This window comes from Columba livia, chromosome 2, assembly GCF_036013475.1.
Source record: "Columba livia isolate bColLiv1 breed racing homer chromosome 2, bColLiv1.pat.W.v2, whole genome shotgun sequence".
NCBI classification, from domain to species: domain Eukaryota; kingdom Metazoa; phylum Chordata; class Aves; order Columbiformes; family Columbidae; genus Columba; species Columba livia.
In genome coordinates, this window is record NC_088603.1 from 30,983,314 (window position 1) to 30,997,435 (window position 14,122).

General features: G+C 35.5%; 1 protein-coding gene across 12 annotated transcripts in view; it reads right to left on the reverse strand.

Annotated features, from left to right (window-relative positions):
• Positions 1–14,122, reverse strand: part of DGKB (diacylglycerol kinase beta) — a 398,861-nt gene that overhangs the window by 263,311 nt on the left and 121,428 nt on the right. For all 12 annotated transcript variants that reach the window (XM_065051198.1, XM_065051206.1, XM_065051200.1 and 9 more), the window contains 2 exons: positions 4,216–4,369; positions 1,256–1,291 (listed from right to left, as the gene is read on the reverse strand). In XM_065051198.1, coding sequence (XP_064907270.1) covers positions 1,256–1,291; positions 4,216–4,369 — 190 coding nt within the window. The remainder of the gene's footprint in view (positions 1–1,255; positions 1,292–4,215; positions 4,370–14,122) is intronic.

Sequence of the window (14,122 nt, forward strand, 5' to 3'; positions counted from 1 at the left end):
CATCCACTTTTCTGTGCTTATAGGAATTTTGTCTAACTTCAAGATTTACACTTGCTACACCAATTGAAGATGTTTCAGTGTAAAAGAACAATGATAATACACAAATGTCTAGTCTTCCCATAAACACAGCCAGATGTGTATCATAGTGACACATATTTAAGACATTGAAGCCTTAGCCACAGAATATAAACAAAAAATAGACAAATAAACAAATAATTTAAATATAGTCATAATAATTGCTCAAACATTGTGATCAAGAGCAGTTCCAGTGTGCCACTTGGAACAGAAGTTTCAACATTGCCAAAGTTTGTTTCAAGAGAACATTAATGAGCAGTCCTGATGATATTACTGAAATCTACAGGAACAAATAAATAGAGGAACAAAAAAAAAAAGAAAAGGAAGGACAGGAATATAGAGAGAAAGCAGTAATAAAACCTTCAAACCTTCTTTACAAGTTTGTTACATTTCCCACTGTAAAGATGGGAAAAGATTGTTACAGTTCCCACTGCAAACATAAATCTTTACAAAAGGATTTACTATCTTTAAATATTTCTGTAATTAATTCAGAACAGATTCATCATTGCATACACAATCTGCGCACGCAATTTCTCTCATCCATTTGTCTTGGACATGTTAATTACTGCAGCAAATGGAAACAATTCTGGTGGGTTCCTCCCCACGCCATTTTTTATCTTGAAAAACTTCATTAGAACCGAAGACATTTTCAAAGGTCTACTGAGTTACAAACATTAAAAACAAACAAAAAAAATCAGTAAATAGAGCAATTTGGTGTGCAGAAAACATATCTTTTAATCAGGTTCATGCCCATGATTTCAGGTAGATAATTAACACTGAAAGTAAACATTTAAATGAATAAAAAGATTTAACAGGGCAATGTTCTCCTAAATGAGTTTGCGTGTCAGTAAGTGTCCTTAAAATTAAGACAGTATAAAATGTTAATCAATCAAGATGCCAGCTTCAGTCATACAATTGACACAAATAGTTCACATTCCAGTCTTATGTGAATCATACGCACATAATGAAAGGTATTATAAAACTTGAGCTAACATATCTCAAAAAAGTATAGTCCTGGATTTCACTGAAATCCAAATGAAAAGGCATATAAAGTTTAAGGTATCTTATAGCTCATCGCCAGCTACAAGCTAAAGGTTAAAGCAGTACAGCTTAATCAGAGGTGTGAGAGAGGTGACTGCAATGTGCTGACTTACAGATGACTGATAGTGCTGCTGCTTACCTGGCATCTGTTTCCACCTTTCTTCAGACACCTTAACTGAAAATATAATTTATAAACAGACATGAGTGGACCAAGAGACATTAAGTAAAAAACAGTCACATGGCAGAGAGATTTATGAACCCTGCTACTTTCCTCGTGATTTTCTCTAGCTCTCGTGTACCTTTCCACGTTCCAGAAGAACGTTAAATGTTTCTGACAAATTTATTTCCCGGTATGGTCAGCTTTTTCACTATTAGTAACATTTTTAAATTACTAAATATCCTAATGTGAAGGTTTCCATAATTTTCATTTGTACATTAAAATCTACCAATGCACTCTTTTTCCCTTTAAATGCTACAAATTATAAAGATGTTACATCTTATTTAAACCTCATGCAATTGAAACACAAAATAAACAGCATATTTTCAGGCAGAAATAACCAAGAACCCTTGCATGAAGTGAACTGAATTACCTCTCTGAAGATACTTTGCATGTAACAATTTATCAAACAGTCCTTCTGGTATTAGGCTAAATACATATGGAAGACTACTAAACTGCTCTCACGTTACATTATTTCTGAAGTCCTTACTAACAGAAAAAGATGAACATTAACTACAAACTTGGAAAAGTGAGTGAAGGAGAAAAAGCTGTAGGAGTTAGAGTAAGAAACTCAGCATACAGTTTAAATAACAACTATTATTATTATTATTATTATTATTATTATTATTATTAATAATAATAATAATAATAATAATAATAATAATAATAATAATAATAATAATAATAATAATATATTTTGCCACACATTAGAATAAAATCTGAGAGAATTATAGTGAAAGCAAAGAAAGCTGAGCATGGACTATATTGGGCAGAATTTAGCTATAGATCTGACAATGACCTAAAAACAGTTGTTATTTCTACATGTGAAGTGTCAGACCCATAGAAATAAAATACCAGAATGATAAAATATGATTTTTTAAACCAATAGTACTCAGATATGATATGTAAAACAACAGTATAATAAATAAAAATGCATGACTAAATGGCAGCTGCTATTGGAGTTTCAGGTAAAAAGTGCTGAGGTAAAAGATTACAAATTTTGGTGGCTGGTACAGTGCATGTTTATTGCTGGTGCTACTCATTGATGAAAATATGACGAAAACACCAAGGAAAAATTAAAGGTAATGAAAGTGGAAATGAAATTGTGCTGCTAAGACTTCATAGGCAACAGAATCTATATTCACAGCAGAAAAAAAATCAATGCTGAACATTTATGACATCCAAATTATACACTGCAGCATACAATGAAGAATACATTTAGACATGCCCTTAGAGATTCCATGGCAAGCATCTTTAAGGGCAAGGGACTGAATGGTCTAAATGACTTGCTCAAACCTGTAAGTGAATCACTATCAGAGCTGCAATTAGCAGCAGAAGGTTTTGAATACTCCACACAACAATTACACTACAGTCTACTAAGCTTACTGCTCTGCACGTGGAACTAGTCTAGATAACTAATAACAAAAGTCCAAGAAGTTGAAAATGTACTGTCTACAGAGCAGATATGTGCAGAAGGAGATGCATCCATGGCAGTTCTGATTGGAAAGGATAAAAGGTGATAGCTAAAGAATTTAATTCAAATGGAAAAAAAAGTATATGAAAAAATCATATAATTAATGTGGTAAGCAAGCTCTGCAAGCTGAAAAAAGCTTTTTCAGTTCAGTCTAACTACCCTTAATGATCATTACAGTATATACACCTTGCAAATAATAGAAGATGATAGTATAATGTGGTGGTTTGGGTTATTCCGTTTCTTTGGTGGTTTTTGCCAGGAAATAAAAAACTAAGAAGGAGAAAAAAAATATGTATTGTAAACTTAAATAAAGATAACTGAAACCCATCTATTTAACATAGTGGAGAATGGCATCCACTGAAAACAAAAAACAGGTCACACTCAGTGATATCCGAAAACCTGTATTGTATTGTATTGTACACTGGGGCATCTATGGAACTCTAGTGCTTGGCATGTGCAAGAGAAGCTAACATTTCAGCAAGTAGCACTTGTACCAAATTCACAATTTCTGGATGACTTGCGATTTGAAGACACTTAATGTTCACATAAAGAATTCAAGCAACTAAATACCCATCAAACCATTTGGTAACTCGCTCTAAGTGCTTGATTATCCCAGCTGTTCAAAACATGCAATTTATTTCATTAAATTAGTCTGGCATCTGCTTTTAGATACTGGAGTTTTATAGAGTTTCCAAATTGCTAATGTGTCAAACCAAATATATCAAGTTAGGAAGGTAACCTTAAATTTCTTCTCCAAATTTTCTTTAAAAGTTTTATAAAATGTTGTAAGTTGACAGCTTTTAACACCATTTTTCATTGGAATATTTTAACCTGTTGCATCCTCTGAACTCAAAATCACTTTTAACCAAAATGTTCAGTTTAGCATGAAAATTTCAAACTGCATTAAAGAAGATCCTTACACTGAGAAAAGAAATACTGCTAACACTTCCAGGACATTGAAAATATCAGTAGCTGATAAGTATTTAGGATTACTAATAGCAGCATCACACCTAGACAGTTAAGAGAAGCAGCAGTAACTGGTTACAGAAACTGTACAGCACCAGCAGGAGCCACCTGCCTGATGCTCTGAAGGTTTCTAAGTGTTTATACAGTAGAGTAGGCAGCAAGATCATGTAACCATAGCAATCTGATTAGCATTAACATGACAAAGGTTGTCCACTTGGTGTCTCAGCTGCATCATTATTGTGAATTAAATAAAGGAAACCTTTTAATTTCCATTTCTTTTCACAATATTTCTTGCTCATGATTTGCTTTTCCAGTTTCACAAATATCAGAGCAAAAAAGAAATACATATAGTTTAGAATTCCATACAGTGACAGCTATTACAACTGAAATAGGAGGGGGATGGAACCTTCAGGACTTACATTACTGTGATTTTAATACTTACCTCCAGAAAGGTGCTGGGGTTTGTTTTTTATTAATGGGCTGCAGTGAGAGATTTTGTTGCTAAATGATGTAAAAAGATGCTCAACGAAATCATCTGGTAGCTCTGCCTCTAGAAAAGTCTTCATGAACAGCTTGAACCCTTCTAAATCGATTGTCTGCAAAGAAAAAAGAAAAAAAAGAAAGAAAAGTATTTGAAATTATTTGTTTCACAAAATCTAATCCATCAGATAATATTCTGTTAACAAAAACTTCAGACTGTCTTTAAAAATATTGATTTTTGAAGATATAGGCTGGCATACATATTATTGAAAGTGACTGATTATTGAATTAAGTATTACTTTGAAAACTCACAGTATTGGTACAATAGCCCAGAGCACATTCAGAGCACACGTATCAGGACCCCAAACTGAAATTTCATGCTCTCTAGTTTATAAATTAGATAATGGCTTAAAAGAACATACAAAACTGCAACCAAAGGCACCTATGGAGCTCACGGGGACACACCTAACAAATCTTAGGTTTTCCCATAATCAGGCAGACAACAAGCAGGGGATTTTTGGAATTCATAGAATTGAAGGCTGCTTGTCTTTTCCTAGGTGGCAAGATGTTTTGCTGGTATTTGTCAAAGAGAAAGAAATCGCCCTGGCTTAAATAGGTTCTAATAGTCAAATGAGAGGGCTGAGATGCACAACATTACCTACAGGGAGAAAACATTGTTGATTTGAAACACTTGTCATTTAGGTTAATTTGGTTTTGCTTTTGCCAGCAAGTCAAGAGCTGATTAATGAAACTTCATTGATTATTTCTCCTGGTAAGAGAGAAGTAATTTAATTACTTTTAAGTAATTACTACTTTTAAGTAATAAAATGGACCATAGAATCATAGAATATCTCAAGTTGGAAGGGACCCACATTGAGTCCAAGTCCTTGCTTCTCGCGGGACTAAATCATATTGACTAAGAGCGTTGTCCAGATGCTCCTTGAACTCTGACAGGTTTGGTGCCGTGACCACTTCCCTGAGGAGCCTGTTCCAATGACCAACTCCCCTTTCAGTGGAGAACCTTTTCCTCAACTTCCCCTCACCCAACTTCTTTGCATTGCCTTGTGTCCTATTGCTGGTTACCAGATCTGTACCTTCCCCTGCGCTGCCCCCTTACAGAAGGTGTGGGCTGCCATGAGGTCGCAGCAATGTAAAACATTAAGATCCCATTTTATCCTGCTAATATAGAACCACTAAACAGAAAGGTGTTCTGAAACATATCAAGAGAGCTTAAGACAATTTCATTTTTATCTCAGAAATAACTGTGACACAACTGCATACTTAGTAATGATGTTACTCAGTTACGTACCGGACTTTAAAACAGATTATCAATCACTGATGTACAAGACACACTGTTGTTGTCTTTGTTTCTAGATGAAACAGGACAGCAACTTTTCACCATTAATAATTAAGGGATAAAGCCACATTATACCACAAAAATCAACCTGAAGAAAATACCCCATGCTTCAGGAAGATTCCGTTTCTCCATAGAAAACTCTAATACAACTCCTTTAGTTCAGCACAGTGAATGCAGCATTTGGAGGGAACAGACTAACAAGAAAACAGCTTGAAATCATGCCAAAAAAAGAAAATGGAAATTCGATTTTCAAAGTGCCTCAGTGACTTTGGAATTTGAGTCACAGTATAAATAATTTTCACAACAACTTTAATATCATTTCAACACTTTGGAGCAGGGATTTATCTCCCCCTGCCTTCTCTGTATTGTTTCTTTTTTCTTTTATATTTATGAGATGTAGAAATTTTGTGTCCACATGAAATAAGCTGTTGCCCACTAAGGCTGAGACCTAAGTGTCCCGGGGTGATGTTTTAAATGTGTATCACTATCCCTACAAGTGACCAACACCACAGATTGCAAAATTTGGGTGATCTTGTGCAAGTCATTATTTGGAATACAGACTTGACAAGAGGGTATCTATGCTGAGCTTCTAATCCAGAACACCTCATTTGAGAAACAAGTTCAGTGAAACCAATAAAGCTCTCACCTACTGAACACAAAAATAGCAGACTGAAAAAAATTGCCTCCACAAGGCTCAAGCTGGGCATAAAAAGTGTTTTAGCTATTTCGCTAAATTACACACAAAGAGGAATTATCAAGTGAAAAAGAGAAACAGAAGAAAGAAACATGTAAAGACACGTAAAATACTTCTATTACATAAAACATTTGTGTTTTTTTTTTTTTTTTTAATTTACCTTGCCTGTGGATTTTATGTATATACTGCTAAAAATATTCCTTGAGTTTACAGCTTAAACTTTTAAACTGCTGCCTGAGTGAGACTGGTCCACCAAACTGCCAGCAATAACTATACTCTTCAGGCTATATCTTTTCCATTTATGGGTTTAGAATTATGCCTGGGCAGAGGTTTTGATTAATAAATAAGGTCACAATTATGTGTTTCTTTCAGAAGCTTCTCTTTCTCAAAGATGCTCGAACTTTACCATATTTCCTAAAGTTGGTCAGATTATAATTTACCCCAGTGTCCTCCAAAGCAATTGTTCCAAATTGCCTTGTATTTTCTGTCCAGGAAAGAGAACAGATATGAAAGTAACACGACTTGGCTGCCATGTCCATTTATTATATTTGACAACCTGACTGCGACTGATTAGCGTGCTCAGCAAAGGAAAAAAGAAAGTGGGTGGCTGTACTATAAGCTTGTTCTACAGTCGAATTTCTTCAGCTGAAAGTGCTTCATCCTCTGCTCTAACGTGCTCCGTGACCTGTATTCCCCTGGGAAAGCAGCAACATTCATACGACCAGAGTTCAGATGCTGCACATCCAAAAGCTTTCAAATGATGCTGAAAGTTGGTTAGCGGCTGATAAGTAACTTGAATACACATCAAAAATGTTTATAATAGCCCAAAATGCAGATGCAAAACCACATGCTGTAGTCAAAGGACGTGCAACAGTCCTGCCTAAAGGAGATCTATGCATAGAGCCCTGTGATGAGGCTCTTGCCTATATGAAAAACCCCACAATATCTGTGATTCTAATACTTCATAGCTGAAAAACATTTTCAAGGGGACCTACCATACTTGCTGTAGATTAGAACTGACCTCTAAAATAATGCAGTAATTCAGTCTTCTGAGTGTATACACACTAAACAACAGAACTGAGCTAGACTATAGCAGATCTCGGAGCAGTTTAGATTATCAGTCTAGCTTTCAATGAAAAAGGGTTGAGTTTTAAAAGAACAGCTCTCTTTAATTTACTTTCAGTGATTTATCTATCACCTCTCATTGTAAAATACATAAGCCATTACACAACTGTAGAAAAATAGAGTGACTTCTTAAAAGACATCCTGTGAGGACCACTGTAGAATACTTATAGGTGTTACAGCATTATCACAAAGTAGAGGTTTTAGTACTGAGTTACATTTAAAACAAAACATTCAGATACATAAAACGTTTGCTCAGCTTAATTCAAAATATCTTTCACAGAAGAGAGAAATACAGTATTATGAGCGTTTCTCCATTCTGCAATTATGCAGTATTTTTATTTTTTCCTTATGGAACTTTACCCTTCTAAAATATGAAAATTTGTCAGTAAGTAACTACCCTTCCTGTTATTAGTAGCATTTCCCCTCAGCTCCAGCTACTTTTTAAAGGAACCACACAATGTTTTGGTAACCAAAAAGACTACAAGAGGAAGACAGAGAACTTTAATTTTACAGACTAACAGGAATCATGTTCACTCTGCTACGTAAACCCTTTAAATCTCACTGTCATATCAGAATTTCTAGATGAAAAGTTCAATAACTTTTGGTAGGGTCTGAAAATAATTTATTTCTGTTAATGAATTCACAAGCATTAATTTAACCGTTCAGATCAATAACATTAGAATAATTTATAATGGTTGATGTTGTTTTCTTCAGCATGCAGACTAAGTGCTTAATTTTCAACAGTTGCCTGGTTTCCAGAAGCTCCAGTTGAATTAAAATGAACTTGAGAAAGAAGGATTTAGCATTTCAGAAGGCATTTTCCATGACGTTTCCCAAGTGAGGGGATGAGAGCGTGAGAGGATGTACCACACTGACTACAATTAACCTGACACGTGAATTAATTCATTCCCTTTCACAAGAGACTATCCAGGGCATAGGGAGATTACGATCACAAGGTTAGGGACCTCAGGAAAATTTTCAACATTACAGGGAGGTATAAAGGGACATAGTTGTAGCAGCCACTAGTTATTCAGACGAACATGAAAGACATTTCAAATCATTTGGCCTAAATGTTCTGAGGAGAGAGGAGTGGAGGGAAGAACAAAAATCTGTGCAGTTTGAGCTTTGATTCAAACAAAAAAGGTACCAAAAAGCCTTGCCTGTAGGTCACAAAAAGGTAGGTGTTTTTACATTAATCATATACCACTGGATTCCTCTTTTTATATGACAAACAACTGATTCACCAAGCTTACTAAGGCTCATTTTCTTATGTCTTACAAATATAAAGTTTACAATATAAAACTTCATAAATCTTTAAAATCATCTATATTATTAATAAAACTTTGTTTCATAATGAAACATTTTGATATAAGCCCAGAGAAGTGCACATTCAAAAACACCATTGAATTTCAGCTAATTTAAACCATAACATCCATGTAACACTAATTTTACTACTATTTTTAGAAGCCGTTCTTATCGTTTTCCGTTTATAGATTGTATCAGTTTCTGATTACCTAAAATTCAAAAAAAATGCATATATATATATATATATATATATCCACCTTGGAGAAAAGCAAAGAAGAAAGGACAGAAACAAGAAGCAAAATTGTACAGGTTTAGCTTTTAATTTTTTTTTAGCAAATAAAATGTGACAACCATTAAATATATTTTAGCTTTTCTGAAAATAAACATGAAACTGGATTCGCTATGACACAATGCAGAGGAAAATAAAAAAAATATGCATCCTTGTTTTGGTGACAATTTGTCAGGGAAAATCCATAACATTTAATTAACCATCCCCCAAATTTCAAAATTAATCCCAGTACAAAACTGCCAACAAGAATTTAATCCATAACTATTTTTTTTCTGTAAGCTCACCCCAAACAAATCCATACAACAAAGTGAAAAAGAAGCACACCAAAATTTATGACTTCTAAATGATTAACTGAGCACAGAAAGAAGGTTCCGGATTTGCCCCACTGCATCCAAGTACTGTACATAACACAAAAGATTTACAGAAAAAGGCATCCTAAGGTGTCTTGTACGCCTTTACTAAGTGTATCCATTCCTGAATACCCTGTGATAAGGCATGAGTTTCACTTAACAACACTGTGCAGACTAAGAAACCTGTTATTTGATTTCAGCCTAAAGCTGGACATCGGTATTGTATTGATGGCCTTATTCATACTGGGATTTTAAAGGACTCTCTCAAGTGCTATTAATCCATAAAGCACTTTATAAACCCTTTATGCTTTTTACTTTTACTTCCTAAGGTGTTCACAGACTTGTTTCTGAACATAAAGAAAAATTTTACAGTCTTCAGTGGGTTGAAGATTTCATCACATCTAATGCAATTAGGGTAAATAAATCTGTATAACCAGATTCCACTATACATGTTCACGGGAAAAAAACAAACAAACAAACAAAAAAGGCACTGTGCAACAAGTGCAATGAAGTCCTCCATGGCCTTGTAAAGGCACAGAAAAAGCAACAGATATTCCCACCTTTTGGAAAAAAAAATCTCCTGTAAAGACACCTCCCCAGTGGGAGTTACACCTTGGCTGAATTCCCTTGTTTGCCTGAGGAAATTCAAACCTGTATCTTTTTCTCTAGGGAGTATCCAAGTATCAGAAAAGAGCTGAAGATTCACTGAGGGAAAAAGAAGTTTCTGTATGCCTATGCCAACAAAACAAATTTTTACTTGTAAAGATGTTGCTGAACAAATTACTGAAATAGTCCTTTGAAAGAGGTGATCTGAACATCTTTAAGAAATCAGGCTAGTCAGGGAAATGTATCAAAACGGATACCAAAACGTTGCACCTGTTAAGGCAGTACTTCTGAACACAGCGAAGAATTTAAGGTGCTTAGATAACTCTTCTAGAAAATGGCTAAGGCAGCTTTTTAATTTCTTTTTTAAATTGCCATACCACAGTTGGGTGCTAACTTCACTCTGAGTGGAAGTAACCCATTTTGGATCTAAGCATATGCTAAAAGAAACAGGTCAAATTTGTGTACTGCATATACATAAACAAATATTAATGTATACAACCTACTATATACAGTGTTATTTATTAAATGAAGCAGCAAACAGCAATTATAAATTGTTCAGAGAGGTCATTCGGTGCTTCTGAGACTATAGCATGTCATCTCACGTGCTCCATTTATTTTACACTTAAATTTTGGCAAATATCCATTAATCCAAAACACTTGACAGGCTTTTTTAATGTTAATGCCATGAACATATTACATACAAAAAGTTTCATCACTGCAAATAACTCACTATTACTTTCTTATCTTTAAGAATAGCAGAAGCAGTTTTTATAACAGTGAAACAAGACAGACTAATCTGTCTTATTTCCAGACACTACCAGAACGTTCCTGTTGTGATGTCTGACTAAGCAAATATAGACAGATTTGCACAGATCTTCAGTTTCAGCCAAATTTGTCTTGTTAGAGAACCCCATACCCAACCATTGTCTGTGGTGGAAATTTTTCTGAAGCTTATGGCATCCTTCACTTTACAAGAAAGCTACAAACACAAACAATTATGATTTGCTCTGCCAACTCCCATTACTTTGAAGAAAATTCCCTCAAAGAGCCCTTTAAGAAGCAGGATAAAACAGAAATAATTAGGCCAAGAATTATACTCATAATAATATTCTTGAAATAATAAAAACCAGGTACTCAAGGAACTCAGTTACAATGTCTTATAGATATTGTAAAATATAAGAATATAAACCAAAAGAACACTAGCTATATGGATATACAAAGTGGCAGCTGTACAAGGTAATGCCATATAGCACCTTTTCTGTATAAACTAAAAATCTGAAGGGAGAGAGACAATGCCATTTATCCACAGATGGGAGTATGTGGGGAGGTAAAAACTGAGCCAGGCAGGCACAGGGGGAAACAGCAGCAACTACTGATTCTTTTTCCAAACTCATAATCTCTAGTTCGGAATTCTTTTCCTCCATTCCAGAAGCAGCCAATGAGGCATCACTGGGTCAGTGTGTATGGGGTGGAGAGGAAGGCTAGAAATGAGCTACAGACCCCAGATTTGGACTCTTGAGAGATTTCAACCACATCTGAAGGCAATGTTTTTAAGAAATAATCTGCACTCTAGTCAAAGAACTGACTTAAGATCTAGAAGAAAGTCACTCCATGGAACACTATATTTCCCTCTTCCTCAGCTGCTAAAAGCTCTTGGGAAACTCCTTAATGGCTTTAAGCAAGCATTCTTATATGCTTTCCTATTTTTTTATAACAATACATTTTAAAAGCCAATTCTGCAGAAAATTCTTTAGCCTGGGCTTTTATTTTTCTTCTCTGCCTCAGGAATCTGATCACTAGTGTATTATTTTCAATGTACCACAAGAAATCCTATGACAAAATGACAAGCACACATAAAAAGATACAAACAAATGACAATCACTGAACTAGGAAAAAATGACAGTCAAGATTCCTTAATAACAAGAGTTGAAAGTCACCAAGAGATTGAAGTCCTGTCAGCTTAAAAGATAAACAAATTACAATTTTCAGGATAAGCTACATTTTTCAAGAGTTTCCAGGATGACACCTATCACACTGACTACAGAATTCTCAATTCTGAAGAAATAAAAATATTTAAAGTAGCTTGGGATTTTTATAGGTATTAAAAAAATCTCACTTTATTCACAGTTAACAAAGTAGTGTGGAATTTTATTCTACTGTTACTGCACAGAATACTACAAAGCTGACAATAAAGCAACTACTACTTTTGATACCACTATCATGACCGTATGCACATTTTTTTGCACTTACCCAAGTATCTCATAGAATTATGACAGGAAGCTTTTAACCTACTAATACCACTAAAAAATACATATATCTTACTTCTCTTTCTCCTCTATACCAGCAGAGCTCTTACTTCCCACTCACCAGTTTCTTTTGAATCTCAGATTCCCAGAATATATAAGACTCCAAGGAAAAGAAATGGAGGTCAGTCTATGCTTAATATGCTTGAAAAAAATCTCCAGTTGCTATGATAAGAGTTCTGTTTCTTCTCAGGCAGTCACCAATAAGTGCATTACACTAATTTAGTGCTAGTCCATAGAAGCTGAGTCTCCCAGCCTCGGAAAAGACAGGAATTGAAAGACTGGTTTCCAAGTAGCAGCTGTGACTATGCTTGGCAAAATAACCGACAACTTCAGGTGTCTTCTAATTTTGTACCAGCAGCTGAGGGAACAAGGGCTGTTTATCCGGGAGAAAAGAAGGCCGAGGGAAGACCTTATTGCTGTCTACAGCTACCTGAAAGGAGGTTGTAGCATGGAAGGTGTTGGTCTCTTCTCCCAAGTAGCAAGTAATAGGACAAGAGGAAATGGCCTCAAGTTGCGCCAGCAGAGGCTAAGATTGGATATTAGGAAAAAATTCTTCACAGAAAGGGTTGTCAGGCATTGGAACAGGCTGCCCAGGGAAGTGGTTGAGTCACCATCCTTGGAGGTGTTTAAAAGGCACTTAGATGAGGTTCTTATGGACCTGGTTTAGTGCTAGAGTTAGGTTATGGTTGGACTTGATGATCCTGAGGGTCTCTTCCAACTTAAATGATTCTATATATAGACCAATACTCAACTAAAAATACAGGGTCTGCTCAGGTCTCTGATCTTCTGATTAAGGCTACAACAGGCTATCGAAGTGCCTTAAAATACCTGATTCTGTCCAGAAAGCTTCTAACACCTTGTATGCCAGGGAGAAAGATGCTGAACTCCACATGTGTTAACAGGTTTGTAGGTTATAAAATCTGCCTTAAAAGATCTGTCATGGCTAACTGAAAGCACAGGATCACCTCTACAATTTCCCATGTCTTTGCAGAGAACAGAAACCAGAGCAAATGTACTACTCATCCTCCACCACATATTGAATAGGACCAATCTCAGGTGACTGGTCATATACAACAATGTTGCTTTCTACTTTCTTCAAATGGGTGATGTCATAAAATTTCCCACACTTTATCTCTTTTGTAGTGAAAATCTGCATTGGCGAGAGCTGATGAATCATGTGCATGAGACCCACAGGAATCATAAAAAAGAACACACAAGAAGCTATAAACCAACAATTTGAGACAATCTTGGCAACTTTCACTGGACTCTTCTTGCAAGATATGAAGCATTCATACAGCTATTGGATTCCCCAAACCAATTAAGCTTTCCCCCTCTCTGTGCTAAGCAGAAGTTAATTAATATTCCTTAAATTATGCGTTTCAGGTTGTGGTATCCCTGACTAGGAGTGTGATTATAGGTAAAATAAGCCAGCTGCAGGAACTCATCCCTTGTTCCTCCATCTCACAGAGCAGAACTGACACATTGGGTGGGTGAAGAAGTGACTGAAAAAAGGAAATACCACACTGTGAGTATTTGACTTCTTCCTTTCTCCTACTGCAGTTAAGCTGTGCCATTTTATAACCTGTTCTTCTGCTTCACTGACGGCACACAGGAATGTAAGATCAAGAAAAATCCAAGTATGCATACTGTGAGGATGTATGCATTTATGTGTGTGTTCTGTGCCAACATACACAGAACTCTACATGGTATAGACATCACAACTCAGTATATCCTGATACTGAGAATACACAAAACATAGTTTCTCATTTAAAAATAGGATGTATATCAGTAATGCAAATTCTGCATCCTTTACTGTATTGTGAAGAAGACTGTTCAA